Below are 20461 nucleotides of genomic sequence, written 5' to 3'. Positions count from 1 at the left end.
TCTTGTAAGCCTTGCCACAAATGGTATGTGTGGTTAATCTGGTTTCAAGCTTAGTTTGGTATCACCTCGTGACGTCCCTGTTGATCTTTTGAAGGTTGTACCTGGATTCCCTGTATAGGTCCGACTTGAATGCCTCAGACCTGAACATCAGTTGGGAGTGGATCTCCCGGTTCATCCATAGTTTCCAGTTGGGGTATGTTTGGATTAACTTTTTCAGCGCACAGTCATCTACACACTTTTTTTTCATGAAGTCTGTAATGGTTGTGGCATTCTCATTTAGGTTGGCCACTGAGTTCTTGAATATGGACCAGTCCTCTGACATTAAGCAGTCCCATAGAAGCTTTTCTGTTTCCTCAGACCAGTACTGCACGACCTTCTGTACCGAGTCCTCACGCCTCAGTTTCTGCTTATAAGCCAGGAGGAGGAGCGCAGCATTGTGGCCTGATTTTTCAAAATGCAGATTGGGGGTAGAGTATTAGGCATGTTTGTTTCTGTAGCAATGATCAAGGATGCTCAGACCACTAGTCGGACAGGAGATGTGTTAGTGGTATTTCGGTAGCAAGTTTTTGAGGTTGGCCTGGTTGAAATCTGTGGGAAGCGAGGGAAGTGATTGCCAGGACCCTTGTTGAGATATTTGTATCATCGATTGTCACAGGTGAGGTACTGGAAGATTGGAGGTTGGCTAACGTGGTGCCACTATTTAAGGAAGGTGGTAAGCAAAAGCCAGGGAACTATAGACCGTTGATCCTGACATCGATGGTGGGCAAGTTGTTGGAGGGAATCCTGAGGGACAGGATTTACATTTATTTGGAAAGTCAAGAACTGCTTAGGGATAGTCAGCATGGCTTTGTGCATGGAAAGTTGTGTCTCATGAACTTGATTGAATTTTTTGAAGTAATAACAAAGAGGATTGATGAGGGCAGAGTGGGGGATGTGATCTATATGGACTTCAGTAAGGCATTTGGAAAGGTTCCCCATGGTAGGTGGTTGGCAAGATTACATCCCATGTAATGTAGGGAGATCTAGCCTTTTGGATACAGAACTGGCACGAAGGGAGATGACAGAGGGTGGTGGTGGAGGATTGTTTTTCAGACTGGAGGCCTGTGACCAGTGGTGTGTCACAAGGATCAGTGCTCGGTCCACTACTTTTCATTATTTATATAAATAATTTTGGTGTGAACGTAGGAGGTATAGTTGATAAGTTTTGCAGATGACATCAAAATTGAAGGTGTAGTGGACAGCGAAGAAGATTACCTCCGAGTACATGGGACATTGATCAGATGGGCCAATGGGCAGATGGAGTTTAATTTGGATAAATGTGAGGTGCTGCACTTTGGAAAAGCAAATCAGAATATGACTTATGCACTTAATAGTAAGGTCCAAGGCAGTGTTGCTGAACAAAGAGATCTTTGGAGTACAGGTTCATAGTTCATTGAAAGTAGAGTCACAGGTAGATAAGATAGTGAAAAAGGAAGTATGCTTTGCTTTTTTGGTCAGAGCTTTGAGTACAAGAGTTGGAAGGTCATGTTGCAGTTATATAGGGCTGAAGGGTGACCTTGTAGAGATTTATAAAATCATGAGGGGCGTGGATAGGGTGAATAGACAAGGTCCAGAAGTAGAGGGCATAGGTTTAAGGTAAGAGGGGAAAGATGTAATAGGGACCTAAGGGGCACCTTTTTCATGCAGTGGGTGGTGCGTGTTTGGAATGAGCTGCCAGAGAAAGTGGTGGAGGCTGGTACAATTACAACATTTAGAAGGCATCTGGATTGGTATATAAATTGGAAGGGTTTAGAGGGATGTGGGCCAAGTGCTGGCAAATGGGACTAGATTAATTTAGGATATCTGGTGTACCCGAGAACTCTGTGGGAATCTAGAGAAGTAATTGCTGGGCCTCTTGCTGAGATATTTTATCATTGATAGTCACAGATGAGGTGCCGGAAGACTGGAGGTTGGCAAACGTGGTGCCACTGTTTAAGAAGGGCGGTAAAGACAAGTCAAGGAACTATAGACCGGTGAGCCTGACCTTGGTGGTGGGCACGTTGTTGGAGGGAATCCTGAGGGACAGGATGTACATGCCACCCGGATTGATAGGGTTGTTAAGAAGGCATACAGTGTTTTGGCCTTTATTAATAGAGGGATTGAGTTCCGGAACCAGGAGGTTATCCTGCAGCTGTACAAAGCTCTGGTACGGCCGCACTTGGAGTATTGTGTACAGTCCTGTTCACCGCATTATAAGAAGGATTTGGAAGCTTTGGAAAGGGTGCAGAGGAGATTTACTAGGATGTTGCCTGGTATGGAAGGAATGTCGTACGAGAAAAGGCTGAGGGCCTTGAAGCTGTTCTCGTTAGAGAGAAGAAGGTTGAGAGGTGACTTAATAGAGACATACAAGATAATCAGAGCGTTAGATAGGGTGGACAGGGAGAGCCTTTTTCCAAGTATTAGGACGGCAAACACGAGGGGACACAACTTTAAAGTGAGGGGAGATAGGTATAAGACAGATGTCAGAGGTAGTTTCTTTACTTGGAGAGTAGTAAGGGTATAGAATGCTTTGCCTGCAACGGTAGTAGATTCACCAAGTTTAAGTGCATTTAAGTCGTCATTGGACAGGCATTTGGACGTACATGGAATAGTGTAGGTTAAATGGGCTTCGGATTAGTATGAAAGGGTGGTGCAACATCGAGGGCTGAAGGGCCTGTACTGTGCTGTAATGTTCTATGTATTTGGAAAGGCAAGGACTGATTGGGGAGAGTCAACATGGTTTTGTGCGTGGGAAATCATGTCTCACAAACTGGATTGAGTTTTTTGAAGAAGTAACAAAGAAGATTGATGAGGGCAGAATAGTAGATGTGATCTATATGGACTTCAGTAAGGCGTTCAACAAGGTTCCTCATTGGAGACTGATTAGCAAAGTAAGATCTCATGGAATACAGGGAGAACTAGCCATTTGGATACAGAAGTGGCTCAAAGGTAGAAGACAGAAGGTGGTGGTGTAGGGTTGTTTTTCAGACTGAAGGCCTGTGACCAGTGGAGTGCCACAAGGAACGGTGCTGGGCTCTCTACTTTTTGTCATTTACATAAATGATTTGGATGTGAGCATAAGAGATACGGTTAATAAGTTTGCAGATGACACCAAAATTGGAGGTGTAGTGGACAGCAAAGAGGGTTACCTCTGATTACAACAGGATCTGGACCAGATGGGCCAATGGGCTGAGAAGTGGCAGATGGAGTTTAAATCCGATAAATGCAAGGTGCTGCATTTTGGGAAAGCAAATCTTTAGCAGGACTTATACACTTAATGGTAAGGTCCCAGGGAGTGTTGCTGAACAAAGAGACCTTGGAGTACAGGTTCATAGCTCCTTGAAAGTGGAGTTGCAGGTATATAGGGTAGTGAAGAAGGCGTTTGGTATGCTTTTCTTTATTGGTCAGAGTATTGAGTACAGGAGTTGAGAGGTCATGTTGCGGCTATATAGGACATTGGTTAGGCCACTGTTGAAATATTGCGTGCAATTCTGGTCTCCTTCCTATCGGAAAGATGTTGTGAAACTTGAAAGGGTTCAGAAAAGATTTACAAGGATGTTGCCAGGGTTTCAGGGTCTGAGCTATAGGGAGAGGCTGAACAAACTGGGGTTGTTTCCCCAGGACCGTCGGAGGCTGAGGGGTGACCTTATAGAGGTTTACAAAATTCTGAGGGGCATGAATAGGGTAAATAGGCAAAGTCTTTTCCCTGGGGTTGGGGAGTCCAGAACTAGAGGGCATAGGTTTAGGGTGAGGGGGAAAAGATATAAAAGAGACCTAAGGGGCAACGTTTTCATGCAGAAGATGGTGTGTGTATGGAATGAGCTGCCAGAGGAAGTGGTGGAGGCTGGTACAATTGCAACATTTGAGAGACATTTGGATGGGTATATGAATAGAAAGGGTTTGGAGGGATATGGGCTGGGTGGTGGCAGGTGGGACTAGATTGGGTTGGGATATCTGGTCAGCATGTACGATTTGGATCGAAGGGTCTGTTTCTGTGCTGTACATCTCTATAAATCTTAAGTCACTGGCTATGATGGACAAGGCTTTGCTGTATTTCACCTCAAGACTATGTGTGTTTGTCGCGTTGTATGCTTATTCAAGTACTTCACTTTTGCATGGACCGAGCTGTTGACCGCAGTCAAGATAGTGGAGGTGAACTCATGTGGCAGGTAGTATGGACTGCATTTCACTGTTAAATATTCCAGGTCTGGGGAGCAGTGACTCACCAGGGTCATGTTGTCTGAGCAATGTGCATTTTTGATTGAGGCAGACCCCATTGCCCCTTGTCTTCCCCAAAAATGTAAGCAGTCCATTCAATGAATTGAGAAGACCACAGGTTATACCACACTGTCAGGTGTGGCAGGGGTGAGCTTTATCTCTGATACAGCAGTCCCTCATTTCTCTTTGCCAGGTTAATCAAGCTTTAAGGTTGTCCATCTTATTTTCCAAGGTTTGGATGGTTGCCAGCAGTATGCTAGGGAGGGAATGCTTGAAACCTTGGAGTTTGTCTCACTTTGAATTACTTTGAATGATACTAATATTTTTAAAAGGATTGCATTTTACTTGACAAAATCATTATCTCAATGTTTTCCTTTTGAGAAACAATTGTATCCCTAAATGAATTGATCACTGTTATTATCGCATTAGCCAAATATTTACATTTTCCACTTGAATAGTAATAGTTTACGAATTAATACTTTATTGTGGAACTGGAGATGTGCATAAGTAACATTGAATTCAATTAGGTCAAAGACTTTGCAACTACAAGAAATGCATTCGTAACTATTTATTTGGATCACAATTGGCATAATGATGATACTTGTGTTCTAGTTGAATGGATGCTGTATTCACTTTTCATATGTTAATGTTTGATCTGCAACTATAAAATTACCTGCTGTTTTTACCTACTGATTTTATTCTACGAAAGCTGATTAGCAAGGCATAGCAGCCATCCCTACTAATTTTATTGTCGGGACATTTCTAAATTACAGTGAAATTCAAATTTAGTTAGCACAAAGAAATTCAATTACCTTCATCTTTGCAAGCAGCAGAATTTAATCTTATTTGCTTAGTTTTCAATGGATGATTCAGGTAATTCTTGGTACTGTATGTATTGCCTTGTACAATGTGTTCTTACTTTGTTTAATTCAGGAAGAACTAAGAGAATTAAGAGAAATTCCCAGTGACCCTCAAGCGGAGCAAGAAATAATTAACAGCATTGAAGAAATTTATTTCAACAATGACTCATTTGATGTTGTGAACTATGAGCTGGAGGTAATTGTAACATGTTTTCTTCCTCTTTGTTTTGTGAAAAATGCTGAAGATGCACTAGTAGCTTTTGAATTGTCTGAATGTGACACAAGGTGAGTGGCACAGTGGTTAGCACTGCTGCCTCACAGCGCCAGAGACCCGGGTTCAATTCCCGCCTCAGGTGACTGTGTGGAGTTTGCATGTTCTCCCCGTGTCTGCGTGGGTTTCCTCCGGGTGCTTCGGTTTCCTCCCACAATCCAAAAATGTGCAGGTTAGGTGAATTGGCCATGCTAAATTGCCCGTAGTGTTAGGTGAAGGTGTAAGTGTAGGGGAATGGGTCTGGGTGGGTCGCGCTTTGGAGGGTCGGTGTGGACTTGTTGGGCCAAAGGGCCTGTTTCCACACTGTAAGTAATCTAATCTAATCTAATTATAACCAAGCCCACATACCTGGAAATTTATGGAACTGACTACAGTACTCATTTTATACCCTGCTTTATTGCTCTTCATGGAAGTGAAAATCGATGAAAATTAACCCCAAGCATTGATGAGCACATGGCAATTGAGATTCACTTTTAGATTGTAATCAGTTATCTTTGATGGGGTGCCTCCATGCTATTAATGTTGTACTAATTTAAGTTGCTTTTTAACCAATGTATTGTTTTTGTGAGCACTAGATTGATAGTTACACTGGTTGCTGTCAATGCAAATTCTCGTTCGATTTTCTGTACAACTTTTACTTAGTCTGGGTAAGACTGTGATGAGTGAGTTGAGAATATTTTAAATGCTTCTGAATCTCAGAATTATGACAGTACAGAGGGAGGCTATTCAACCCATTGTGTCTACACCAGCTCTCCAAATGAGCTTTTCAATAATGTCATTATCCTGCCTTCTCTCCATAACCTGCACATAGTTCCTTTTCAAATACCAATCTAACTAAACATTTGAATACAGCAATTGAACTGACCTCCAATACACTTTCAGGCTGTGCACTTACTTTGAATGCAGATTATGGAATTTTAACTTCCATCATCTGATTGTTATATCTGAGACTTTTCATGAACTAAAATACTTTAAAGAAAGAAATATGGACCTTAAATGGCTGTAGTGGTCATGTGACCACATTGAGAAATGATTTGAAGATGCCGGTGTTGTACTGGGTGTACAAAGTTAAAAATCACCCAACACCAGGTTATAGTCTAACAGGTTTATTTGGAAGCGCAAGCTTTTGGAGTGCAGCTCCTTCATCAGGTGGTAGTCAACCACCTGATGAAGGGCAGTGTTCTGAAAGCTAGTGCTTCCAAACACCAGGTTGGACTATAACCTGGTGTTGTGATTTTTCACATTGAGGAAACCCACTTGTATTCCGTGTGAAATAAACAAAGCCATCAGAAGACACCACAACCAGTCAGTGTTATGACTGTGGTGGGAGGATTGGGCAAATCCCATTGCTCCACAGATTGTGCCATTTGGATAAAAATGTGTTGATTCAGAAACCCAAATGGCTAATAATTTTTATTCGGAATAATAGTAAAAAAAAAGTTTAGGCTTCTTTAGTAAACACAATCTGTTTATTATAAACAAGCCTTTATTCTTAAAGCAAGTGGCAAACGCTGGTTAAAATCTAAACTTTGATTTGGTAAAACTATATCCTCATCATCTCAGATGCAGGCACATCTTCACAACACAAAAAGGCACGTCTCTGTAGTGAAAATGCATTTTTAAAATAAGTGCAAGGGAAGGAAACGACCCCAGTTGTCTGAGAGTCTGGAAAGTAAAGATATGAAGTGATGGCTTCTCTCACCCATTAGACTTCCTGGCAATGAAATCAAATTGTAGACAGCTGCTGACTGTAATCAGAAGTGTAGTTCTACACAAACCTGCATTAAATCTTGAGAACATGGTCACTGTCCAACTTTACTGGTTTCACAAGATAGTCAGAAAAACTGAAAAGGTTTAGAAACATTATCAGATTTTCAATAACTTCTACTGATAACAGATTTCAGGATATTTACTTGCAACATCTGGAATGTCTTTGATATTGGTTTCTGGATCTGAAAAACATAATTATAAGTCCAGAGAAGATTGCTTGGCAAATGTTAGCATTGCATTTACATGGTCTTTTCAAAGTCAGCCTTTCCAGTACCGAAAACAATAAACCACATCTTGTCATCTTGAAAGCTTTGGATGGCTATATTCTGCAAAGTCTCGTTTTTCTGTAAACAGAAAGTAACTTAAAGTATACATTAACATTAACCTGTTGACCTCACTCCTTGATGAAACCTTGTTTAAATGTACAAATTGTTCCAATCTTCCAATTTTTCCACAAAATTCTTCAATATAAATATTTGCATCTTCTGTTTAATTTAGTTGTATATGATTTCATGCATAAGGTTGCTAGCCAGTTTACCAGTTCAGAAAGATGATAGACCTAGAGTGTGCACTGTATACAAGCTTTATTTCAAAAGCATATTCCAAGTGGCAGATCTGAGAGAAGGAAAAATAAATTTTGAGTATTGTTGAAAAAAGAGATTTTGCTGAAGCTTTTCATTTTGTACTCTTAATTCGCCATAAATATCAGTGTGAAGGAAAACAATGTTAATATGTTGTGAGAGGAGAATACTGGCAGGTTCACGAGAACCTTGGTTGAAGTTGGTATTGCCATGGAGAATGCACCAGTTAGATGATGACTGACAATGGAATGCTAAGCTTTACTTCAATTTTAGATGGGTTGACTCTCATTGTGGCATTGCCTTGAGAAACAAACCAGAGACTGTCATGTATGTTGCTGTGTTGAAATAGGTGCACTGTGTGTCATCATTAACTGGTGCATTCTCCATGGCAATGCTTCTACCAATCAGAGTCTATTCGCCAACTAGTGACAGTATTCTCATATAATAATGTGTTATTTGCCCTTTACTTTGGTATTTCTTCCCAGTTTGACTGATAAGTACGTGACAAAAAGCATCAACAAAATGTCTTACTTTTTCAACTTTAAAATGTTAACACTTAAAAGATTCTAAGGACTCTGAGACAATGTAGCCTTATTTCTCCCTGTCTATACTCAATTTAAATTTAGCACCTTAGAGCTTGACGTCAAATATTTTTGTTTCTCTCTGGGTTAGTTGGTATTAAGATTTACTTTTAACTGAAGAAAGTCTTGCTTATTGGCTCCTTCCCTTTTTAAGCAAGCTACTTTTTAATTGTATTATATGTGCGCCAAAAAGAAATACAAAATATTTGGTGCAAGCGGCTGAGGGGATTCCCCTGCGCTCCCCCTCCCCCAAGCTGATCAATTGCTGATCACTGTGAACATATTGCCTCCAACACCCCCCGCAGTTCCGGTAATCACTGCTGTACATGAACTTCAGAGATCCACACAGCAGTAGAAAACATTACAGAGAATGTAGCCCCCCACTATCAGCCAACCCCTTTACAGAGGAACATCTTCCCAACTTTTCGAGTTGATCATAATGACAGAAGTTTTGTTAGGTTCTTTTCCTGAGGTTTCTCACACGAGATGCAATTCACACTAAATTCTGGAAACAGGTAAAGTTTATTAAAGCCAGTACAAGTCAGGTGACCCCTCCTTTGACCTTCCTCGTAGGCGTGCAAAGTGGAGTCAAAGAAGCCCCAAACAAAGGAAATACATTCCCTTTATTCAGGTCAGTTGGTAATGCTTCCAGGTACTCTGGCCGCTCCCCATGTTACCCCAAGTACAATGGTAGGATGAGGTCTTCCTCTGAGATAATGTAAATGTAAATGCCCTAATCCTGGGGAATCGTTTTGCAAATGATTTCCTGACTCAGTGATTCCCCAAGACAATGTAGATGTGATATGTCCTAGCTTCAGGGCATGGCTATGAAAGCATTTATGAATGGAAGGGACTGAAAGAGTGTTCAATTTGATAATAGCAGGGCAGTAGTAGTAAATGGCTGGCCAAATGAATTGAGAATCATCCACATTCCTGCACGAATGTCGTCCCCATCTCTTCCAGAATGTTCATCTGGAGAAAGACAATACAGTTTAACCCAATAACATTGCATTAATGTTCAGAGAGATAGTACAATTTAATTTTTTAACATTACCATTTGTCATACCTGGAACCACTCTTGCAAATCTCCATGATCCCCTTCGATGTATGTACATCCCTTCAAAAGTGCAGCACCCAGCCCTCCAGCTGAACCAGTGTTCCATGCGGCTTCAGTGTAATCTCCCTTTTCCTGCTCTCCACCCCTTCGCTGACAAAGCCCAGGATGCTGCTTCCCTTATTAACCATGCTATTTACCTACATTCCACTTCAAATAACCCATGCATGCATGCCCCTGTTTTTATCTGTTTCCTGATATTTCAGGTATTATTTTAGTCTTCCAGGATGTAGTTCAATGTTACAAATAGAACAGCAACAAAGAAAATAATTCAGTAAATATTATAAATTCTTAAAATTAGTAATCTTCTTAAAATTAGTCATTCTTTTTGATGACCTATAGCACGGGAAGCTTATTGTGACAAACATTTGTCAGTGATAGATTTTGACATGCTTTTTGTTTCCTAAACTTCGATGGTTGTTAATTAATATATTTACTTTGGGCGATTGATTTTGTTAATTTCTTGATGGTCTGCAGAAACTTCCCTCTGTTCTCAATCTACAAGACCTTGAAGAATATAGAGATAAACTGAAACAACAGCAAGCTGCTGTAAGTACTTTTTTTGTTACTAATTAATAGTAGAAATCAAAATGCTAGTGCGGCCTCACTTGGAATTTTGTGTGCAGGTCTGGTCGCCCCACTATAGGAAGGATGTGAAAGCATTGGAACAGGTGCAGAAGAGATTTACCAGAATGTTGCCTGGTCTGGAGGGATGGTCTTATGAGGAAAGGCCAGGAGACTTGGGTCTATTCTCATTGGCAAGAAGGCGGCTAAAAGGGGATTTAACAGAGACATACAAGATGATGAGAGGATTAGATAGAGTAGACAGTGAAACTCTTTTTCCGAGGATGCTGACGTCAGTTTGTTGAGGGGGCATAACTACAAATTGAGGGGTGATAGATTTAAGACAGATGTCAGAGGCAGGTTCTTTACTCAGAGTGGTGAGGGCGTGGAATGCCCTACCTGCTAATGTAGTTAACTCAGCCACATTAGGGAGATTTAAACAATCCTTGGAGAAGCACATGGATGATGATGGGACAGTGGAGGGAGATGGGCTTAGATTAGTTCACAGGTCGGCGCAACATTGAGGGCCAAAGGGCCTGTTCTGTGCTGAAATGTTCTATGTTCTATTAGGATGGGTAGGTAATTCACATGAACTAAGCATCATCTTGATTTGTCATGTGTCTTCTCTCTGGTGTTGTGTTCTATCAAAATGAAAATCTGGAAGCGCTGTGGTTGCTGTTTAAAACTATTCCTGCTTGGCTATACTTAACCCAATTGAATCAGTGTAGTGTTTCGCATTCCTTGTTGGCATGACTAATTTTCATGTGCTGCATATTGTTGAGCCAGAGAGGTCTTTATTACTTTCTGATTTGAATTTTTTTATTTATAGCAACTTAGTGCTGAGACTTTGGTAGACAGATATAGAAATTACATGTATAAAGGCAAAATTCGGGGGTTGCTGGAAATCTAGAAGAAACGCTGAGAATGTAAGAGAAACACAACAAATCTGGCAGCATCAGTGGAGCGATAAACAGAGTTAACATTTAGAGTCAGATATAACTCTACATTTCTAAAGAAGAGTCGTACCAAACTCAAAATGTTAACTCTGTCTCTTTCTCTCCAATGAAGCTATATGGTTTATTGGTAACCACCTTGTTTTCGAAGTCGTAAGCTAAATTTTAAAGTATTTTACTTGCACAATTTAAGAATTAGGTATATAAACAAAAGTTGTTCTCTGACCAGTGGAAGACTGTTAAAACTTGAAATGTGTTCTGTGCAATACTTCTACTCAGACAATATTTCACCAACATGGATGTGTGTTGAAAAACAATCAAAATGCTGGATAGACACAGCATGTTGGCCAGCCTGTCTGAGGAGAAAAGACAGTTTTTGATGTCTTTTTCAAAAGATGATGTCAATTTTGTAAAAAAATGTCTTTTTGTGACAGAAATGAGAAAAGAACTGTTTAAAAGCTGAAGATTGCTGCATGTTTTGAAAACAGGGACCTTAATACTCATTGCAAGCATTATTTACACAGTTGCTTGTTAACCAGGATGTATTTGAAGTGTAGTTTCTGGATGAGCTAGAGCTAAAAGGTTGTGTACAAATGAAGCTTTGGTTGGTCTGTGGACTAATGGCCAGTTATCAATGACAAGAGCTTTTTGCCCATCGATATCAGTGATTGGTTCTCATGTAGCTGAACAGTTTATGGCTGGGCACAAAAGCTTCTCTCGCGCCCTCCCCCTCCCTCTGTTTTTTGCGGTCCTAATTTGATGCCATGTGGTCCGTCTGGTTTCATTTCTTTGAAATTTTGTAGCATTTGATATGGCTGAATGGCTTGCTAGTACATTTCAGAGAGCAGTTGAGAGTTAACCACAATACAGTGGGTCTAGAGTCCCATGTATGCCAGACCAGGATAGAAAGGCAGTTTTTGTTCCCCGGAGGACATCAATGAACTGGATGGGTTTTTCCGACAATTGACAATGGTTTCATGGTCATCGGTAATTCCAGATGTCTTTTTCAGATATAATTCTAGACGTTCTACCACATTCCACCAGTGCTGTAGAGAAAGTCGATGCTATAAATTATGGTCTGGAGTTATCTGTAAGATTTCTTCAGATAAGAGGATTACTGTTCTCTGGAACATTCTGCAATATTCATGAATCTTGTGTTGAACTGAGTTGGCACTATGCAGGTTAGAATGAAAGGACAAGAACAAGTTCAAAGGTCAGGGGGGTCAGCATCACGTGTGTGGAGAGAAAGCAGGTGCTCAGCAAATAGATAACCCTCATTCATAGGTGAAGTCTGGAAAGCATCCTTATAACATGTCATGCATTTTCAAATGTTAGAATAAACCAATCGCATTTCCAAATCGGTGAATACTTAATTTCATAAACATCCTGCATGATCTAAATAAAACCTGAAAGAACAATGGATGCTAGAAATAAAAGACAAAAATAGAAATTGCTGGAAAAACACAGCAGGTCTGGCAGCATATGTGAAGAGAAATCAGAGTTAATGTTTCGGGTCAGGTGACCCTTCCTCCAAACACTGACAGAGGATTCTGAGAAAGATCCACTTAACCTGAAATGTTAACTCTGATTTTTCTCCACATATGCTGCCAGATTTGCTGAGTTTTTTCCAGAAATTTCTACTTTTGTCCTGTTTGACCTGTTTTGGGTTAGCGTTTGTACCTGGAACTTCTCCAGTATTTATACACATGGCTTGCATGAAAACTGGAGTGGTATGAATTTATTTGGAAGTGAAATATCAGTAAGATACAGTTGCAAAAAAAAGTCTTGCCTGGATCTTCCCTTTATCATCTTTTTAATGTAAGTAGTACAGTTTCGTGCATAGACCAACAGGTCTGTTGACACTTATTTCTAATTAAAGCTGTGTCTCCAACCAGCATGAGCAGAAATTTGGTCACACAATATTGTAGCTTTCAGTTTCATTTCCCTAATAAAATCTATTAAGTAGGTTTTGGACTGGATTTTCTATTTCAAAACCTTCCAAGTTTGTTACAGTTAGGTCCAATAATTGGATATTTATGTGTAGTGGACTCAAATTACATTGGAGCATGGAGGTTTACATTTTAGTAAATATTTTCATCAAAATTAAAAGTGAATAAGTTATGCAGTAGGAATTGTATTCATTAATTAGTCATTATGACGTCTCTATAGGCATGAGAACTCTTATTAAACTGAACGTTTGTATTTCTTCAAAGGTATCAAAGAAAGTAGCAGATTTAATCCTTGAAAAACAAGCTGCATATGTGAAGGTAAGGGACCACAGATAACTGGTAAATAATCACTTTTAATTAACCTAAATCTTGTTTGAGGTGAACAAAAAACTTGTTCCACTCATGTAATTTGAACAGTAAAGTATTGAGACTATTTCCTCTGGATCTGGCACAATTTTATGGAGGATTTCAGAATTGAAGATATATTATGTGCTGAAATAGAAAATTTATTACAGGTACAGTATTGCATCAAATCACTTACATTCCAATTTAATAAATGGAATATGGGGAAACGTAGTTTATTGCTCAACCAGATGCATTGGAAGTATAAAGCTACACATTCTTAAAAAGAGAATGACTAGTATTTTTGGACTGAAGTTAACAACATATAAACAGCTGGTTATTGAGCCTTGTTGGAAAATTTTGGGAATGGATCAAGAAATGAGTGAAATCTGGAATACAAATTTAATGGTAATCTTATCATTGCAAAACCTAACTTTTTTATAATTTAAAATAAAATCCTCAACAGTTCAAGTAGCAAATGTGAATTGGAAAAGCAAAGTAAACATTTCAAAACAATAAACTTTCATCAAAGATTAGACTGGGTTTATAAACAACTTGGTGATCTCAGCACAATAGTGAACTCCAGAGAACAGATGGGTTTTGAATATTCCAGTTCTTAAATGTTATCTTCTCATCCTAGATTAGATTAGATTACTTAGTGTGGAACCAGGCCCAACAAGTCCACACTGCCCCACCGAAGCGCAACCCACCCATACCCCTACATTTACCCCTTACCTAACACTACGGGCAATTTAGCATGGCCAATTCACCTGACCTGCACATCTTTGGACTGAGGGGAAAAACCGGAGCACCCGGAGGAAACCCACGCAGACACGGGGAGAACGTGCAAACTCCATACAGTCAGTCACCTGAGGCGGGAATTGAACCCGGGTCTCTGGCGCTGTGAGGCAGCAGTGCTAATCACTGTGCCGCTCACTGTGCCACCGTGCTGCCCACTGTGATAAAGTTGCACATGTGTTGATTGAAAGTGAGTTTTCTCTTAGTCAACTTTGGAGGATATTAATGCTGACTTATGTGAAATGGTTATTTGGGAGAGTTGTGAAAACTCAGAACCATACCTGAATATGAGTCATGCTCTTATAAGATGGCCTGCAGTTCTGAAGAAGGGACACTGGACCTGAACTGTTAACTCTGATTTCTCTCCATAGATACTGCCAGACCTGCTGAACTTTTTCAGCAATTTCTGTTTTTGTTTCTGATGCCCTTAAGAGAGGTCACCAGGACATTTTCAGGTGGAAATCTATTTTCTAACTCTTGCTTTTTTCAAATTTTTTTTCTTCCTGCTCATTCTTTGTTCCTCTTCTGAAGACACTGACTCTTTGGTGAGATGTGGTACTATGGTTGTTCATTCCCTGACACTCCCCAAATGATTGTCAAAAAAGGTCCTTATTGTTTGTCATTTTCCCCACAAGTGGTTATTTTACCAGTGTTCACTGGCAACCCAGGTTGTTGTTCAGCTGTGTGGTAAGCGCAGGCTCTTGGTGACATTATTTGCATGTAAGTTTTAGGTTTTCCATATGTATTAATGACACGTAGTTCTACTCCACCCACATGAATATATGTATTGAGAGCAGCAGTAGGCCACTTGGCTCCTCTAGCCTGCTTCAACATTCAATAAAATCATGACTTTGCTTGTTCGTAGGATATTACCTAGACCAGATTTATTACCCAGCCCTTATTCCCCCACTAATGTCCTTTTAGGGAAGGAAATCTGTTGTTCTTTACTGTTCTGACCTTTATGTGACTCCACACTCTCAGCAATACGGTTGACTGTTAATTGCTCTCTGAAATGGCCTAGTAAGCCAGTCAATTGTACCTCATGACAAAAAAAAACCCCAAAGAGGGAGTAACCAGACAGGGAACTTGGCATGGGTCCAGATATCGGAAATGACAACAGTAAACCCAGTCCTTGCTAATATCTGAGGGGCTGGATCCAAAATTGAGAGAGCTGTTTCACAGAGAAGTCAAGTAGCTGTCTAACATTTATCTCTAAAATATGATACATGAACAGGTCTATAGAGGTTCGGGTTAACTAAAAAGAAATGAGGTGTCAAGCTGATTAAACTGCAAGACAAGGGGCTACTTGCGTGCCATACAGCAAATCATGTACAGGGCTAAGTGATTTTACAAGCAACGGAAAAAAAAATTCTTCTAATCACTGCCCTGAAAGGGTGATTGCTACTTTTAAAACAACGTCCCCCTAGACTGACCCCAAAAAGGAGCATCCTTTTGAAGTTCACCTTAAGAAAACTGTTCAGGGCATTATACAGTTCAGTCAAGTCACCACTGAATCTCCAAAGCTCAAGTGGAGTCAAGTCCAATCTGTCCAACTTATCCTCATAAAACAACCCTTTTATTCGAGGTATCAATGTGGTGACCCTTGTCTGAACAGCCTCCAATGCATTGATAGGAGAAAGTGAGGACTGCAGATGCTGGAGATCAGAGCTGAAAATGTGTTGCTGGAAAAGCGCAGCAGGTCAGGCAGCATCCAAGGAGCAGGAGAATCGATGTTTCGGGCATAAGCCCTCCTTCCTGAAACGTCGATTCTCCTGCTCCTTGGATGCTGCCTGACCTGCTGCGCTTTTCCAGCAACACATTTTTCAGCTCCAATGCATTGATAGCCTTCCTTTAAAAATGGAGACTAAAAATGCAAACTAACTTTGACATGTTGCCTCAACAAGACCCTGCATATCTAAAGTAAACCAGCAGGAGGTGGAAGAATGCCGCAAGCCAGGCAGCGTCAGGAGGGTTATTGCTCTCAAAATATAGGACAGCATCCCATCACCTTCCCTGCCCTATCTTCACACTAACTCATGCACTGGAACGTCTAAATCCCTCTGCATCTCAGAATTTTGCAATCACTACTCATTTAAGTAATACACTGCTTTGTTATTCATCCTGTCAAAGCAAACAATTCTTGGAGTTATCTGCAAATTTAACATGTATGCCTTTGCTCTCCTGGGCCAAGTCATTTATGTGAATTGTAAAAAGGTGAGGCCCCAGTGCAGACCACTGCCGCAATCCATTTGCCGCGTCATTCCAATCTGACAAAGACTGATTTATAAATACCGTTTATTGCCAGCAAGCCAATTTTCTACTTATGTTCATCTGTTTACCCCTATACCATGAGATTTTCAGATCTGAGATGTGCAGTCCGGCCAGTGGTAATGGACTTTAAGCACTTAACTGGAAGAGGAGATTGCACAGGAACCACCACACATAATGGTGTGGGAGGCAGCATATTATTGTTCAAGATGAGGTTGAAGACTTGCATCAGTCTTCAACCAGAAATACTGAGTGGATGATTCTTCTTGGCTTCCTACAGAGGTTCAGCATTGCATATGCCAATCTTCAGTTAATACACTTCACTCCACATCACAAATGGCAGAAACTGGAATCTGCAAAGCCTGCGTTCTGACAATATTTCATGAATTTCTTGAAAACATATGCTCCAAAATTTGGCACTCATCTCACAGTTGCTCTAGTACAGTTAGAACACTGGGATGTGCACAACAATTTGGAAAGTTGCCCAGATATGTCCTGTACATATAAAGCAGAGCAAATCCAACCCAGGCAATTAGTACCCCATCTGTTTACTCTTGATCTTCAGTAAAGTAATGGAAGATATAATCAATAGTACAGTCAAGCAGCAATTGCTTTGCAATAACTTGCTCACTGATGCTCAGTTTATGTTCTGCCAAGACCACTTAGTTTCTGACTTTATTACAGCCTTTGTCCAAATATGGACACGAGTTGAACTTCAGGGGTGAGATGAGAGTGACATTCTTTACATCAGTGTGTGCCAACTTTGAGGTACTGCAAAAATTTACAGTTCCTGTGATAGCACTTTCTAAACCAATGATCACCACCACTTGAACAAACAAGGGGAGCAATTATGTGGGAACAGTCCCACTTATGAGTTTTCTTCCAAGCCACATGTAATCCTACCTTGGAATTATATTGCCATTCCTCCACTTTTTTGCTGGGTTAAAATCCTGGAACTTCCTCTCACAACACAGTGGGAATACCTGTATGAAATGGACTGCAGAGATTTAAGAAGACAGCTCCACCTTTTTAATGACAACCTGGGATTATCAATAATTCAGCTAGTGAAGACCACATTGCCTGAACGATCTTTTCAAAAAAGTATCCAATCAGTAAATAAAGCGTATAGTTTTAATTAAAGTGCTCAAATTTATTGCACTGATAATTCTGTTCTTGTCAATCCTTACTGCACTTCAGCTTAATAAGAATACTAGATTGTAGGATTTAATTTCTTGGAATAAATGGATTTATTCTGCAGTGGAAAATAAATAAATATAAAACCTTTCATTTGTAGCAGCTAAAATAAGATGGGATGTTTTAGCCTCTCCTTCAGTTCAAGGCAAACAAAGTAGTTAAGCAGAGGAAGAAACCTTACTAATTCTGCCCAGCAGTAAGCCAAAGTGATGTGGTTACCTGAGGACAGGAACCCTGTACAAGTTTTATTGAATGGAATTTGCTTATTTTAATAAAGCACCAGTCCATGGAAGAGGTAGTTGGCCTCGCTGCTGCCTGACTTGACTGAGACCTTGGACTAAGTGAGTCTGTTCTGGAGAGAAAAGTAGGATAATTAGAGCAACAGAGGAGAAGGTTGTTGTCTGACCACCACCGGGCAGGATGCTAATGTCAGCTCATCCTCTGTTTGAGATGGAACCTGTGGTGATTCAATAATTTTGGAAAATACTCATGTTCTCTATTTCAAGCTACTGATTTAACAAGAGACATGCATTTGAAGCTTTTTTTGTCTAATAGTCATCAGGAAAGAATTGCAAGCATTTCAAAGGGAACAACAATTTATTTTATGTGGGAAAGGGATGCTGAGTCCTCTCAATATCACTCAATCTTCTCTCTGTCATTCAGTACCCTTTTCTCATAGCAGTATAAATTCTTGTTCTCCTTGAGATTTGCTATTCTTGTACAGTACATCCAACTTCATGAGTGCAATCCAAGTTCAGGCATGGGAAAATTTGTCCTGGGGTGATCAGGGGGAAGGAGTAATTGGATGTTGGAAATACATAGAATCTCTACAGTGTAAATAACGGCCATTTGGCCTATCGGGTCTGTATTGACCCTCTGAAGAGCATCCCACTCTACCCCGTATTTACTGCAGTTAACCTACCTAGCCTGCACATCCCTGAACACTGAGGGAATTCAGCAAGGCCAATCCACCTAATCAGCCCATCTTTGGCCTGTGGGAGGAAACCAGAGCACCTAGCTAATTAATTCAAGGTGCAAATTGCTGTAAAGTGAAAGTTGGGTAAATGTGCCCTGACAAACTGACCGTTTTGCAGTAACAGTTTTTAATTTAAGCACATGACACAGTGAGATAGGCAAAGGCAACAAGATTTGGGAAGGTCCAACACAACTTTATTGAACATTTTATCAAGGGAAAAAATGTATAAGCTCTATTGTTGTACTTGAATAGAGTTCCATTAATTTTTTCACATGAGTCTTCAGTAAACACGCTTTAATCTCTAAGTAAACAGTCTCAAATCTACACTAGCTATTTTCTTCTGACACTTACTTTCAAGGATTTGCTGCCCTCTATCCACAGGTCCCTACCACTCTATTTGAATTTTTTATCTGAAAGGACTGGCAATACCTGTCCAGCAAGGCTGGGAGAGGCTAGGGATTTGCAGTCAATGATTTGGGCTTCCCCACTCTTTGAGGGTTGTTTTTCGTGTTTAGATTGTCTCACTGTGGTGGTGTCTCTGGCCCTGGTCAGTCTGATGATGCTCCCCATGAGACACCAGGAGCTGGAGATGCTGGGCAGCTCATCTCCCTCCCAAAGGTAGCTCTCTGGAGACATCATAGAAGAAAGTACAGAAGCAGGCAGAGCTAAGGCACCAGGTCTCTCTCTCTCTCTCTCTCCCTCCCCCCCCCCCCCCCTCCCCCCACCCCCTCACTTCAACACCCTATTTGCATCCTTCTCTAAGATTCTATGACCTGTGTCCAATGCCAAAGAATCGGGCATGTGCAAGAAGATCCAGTGAGATGAACACACTATATTTGGAAGCAGCAGAACATGGCTTTGAATCTTTAACTGTTAAGTGCTGCCCTTGTCATGCTGTGCCTCTGGCCTCTTACTGAGTTGATGCCACCAAGTCTGGGTAGCAGTTTTCTAACAAAGCAGCTTCACTGGAGCTGTAAACAACGATTAATTCTGAATCAATGATGCCATTAGCACCTGGCCAGGCAGTTCCAGGGTGGAAGAGCACAGCAAGCCAGCCAGCATCAGTAGGTGGAGAAGTCAACGTTTTGGGTATAACCCGTCTTCAGGTCGGTAACCATGTTTCAGGCCTGAGTGGTTTTGATGGAAAGTTGATTGTTCAAGGCCTTGCTGCATGATTACCATGTGTTCCAGTTCGGCATTTTGGAAATTGCAGAATCTGGCTAGGTTTAAACTTGGCTTCCACGTTTTGAGATTTTATCACTGCTTATGAAAACATGTTTGTTTCTGTAACAAGCTGAAAATGTGTTGCTGGAAAAGCGCAGCAGGTCAGGCAGCATCCAAGGAGCAGGAGAATCGACGTTTCGGGCATAAGCCCTTCTTCAGGAATGAGGAAAGTGTGTCCAGCAGGCTAAGATAAAAGGTAGGGAGGAGGGACTTGGGGGAGGGGCATTGGAAATGCGATAGGTGGAAGGAGGTTAAGGGGAGGGTTCCAATTCCATACTACTCCCAGGAGGACCAGTTCCAATGCCGTACAACCCAAATGGCCTCCTTCTTCAAAGACCGCAATTTCCCCCCAGACATAATCGACGATGCCCTCCACCGCATTGGGTTGTATGGTATTGGAACTGGTCCTCCTGGGAGTAGTATGGAATTGGAACCCCCCCCTTGACCTCCTTCCACCTATCGCATTTCCAACGCCCCTCCCCCAAGTCCCTCCTCCCTACCTTTTATCTTAGCCTGCTTGGCACACTTTCCTCATTTCTGAAGAAGGGCTTATGCCTGAAACGTCGATTCTCCTGCTCCTTGGATGCTGCCTGACCTATGCTTTTCCAGCAACACATTTTCAGCTCTGATCTCCAGCATCTGCAGTCCTCACTTTCTCCTGTTTCTGTAACAACCCTGGAGTTCATGGGTCATCTGACCACACAATCATGTGTTTTCTAGAATAGGCTTTAATGGATTTTAAACAGTTGACACTTATGTCCTCTTGTAATCCTGTTAAAT

General features: G+C 41.0%; 1 protein-coding gene across 3 annotated transcripts in view; it reads left to right on the top strand.

Moving 5' to 3' along the window:
- Positions 1 to 20461, top strand: part of vps50 (VPS50 EARP/GARPII complex subunit) — a 186019-nt gene that overhangs the window by 34268 nt on the left and 131290 nt on the right. For all 3 annotated transcript variants that reach the window (XM_087987151.1, XM_043689946.2, XM_043689947.2), the window contains exons 3-5: positions 5170 to 5292; positions 9891 to 9962; positions 13144 to 13197. In XM_087987151.1, coding sequence (XP_087843277.1) covers positions 5170 to 5292; positions 9891 to 9962; positions 13144 to 13197 — 249 coding nt within the window. The remainder of the gene's footprint in view (positions 1 to 5169; positions 5293 to 9890; positions 9963 to 13143; positions 13198 to 20461) is intronic.

The sequence above is a fragment of the Chiloscyllium plagiosum genome, unplaced genomic scaffold (genome assembly GCF_037043375.1).
Source record: "Chiloscyllium plagiosum isolate Xiang-an unplaced genomic scaffold, Cpla_swu_hap1 HiC_scaffold_5, whole genome shotgun sequence".
NCBI classification, from domain to species: Eukaryota; Metazoa; Chordata; class Chondrichthyes; order Orectolobiformes; family Hemiscylliidae; genus Chiloscyllium; species Chiloscyllium plagiosum.
Note: the sequence above shows the minus strand (reverse complement) of the source record. Positions and strands in the feature narration are given on the sequence as shown.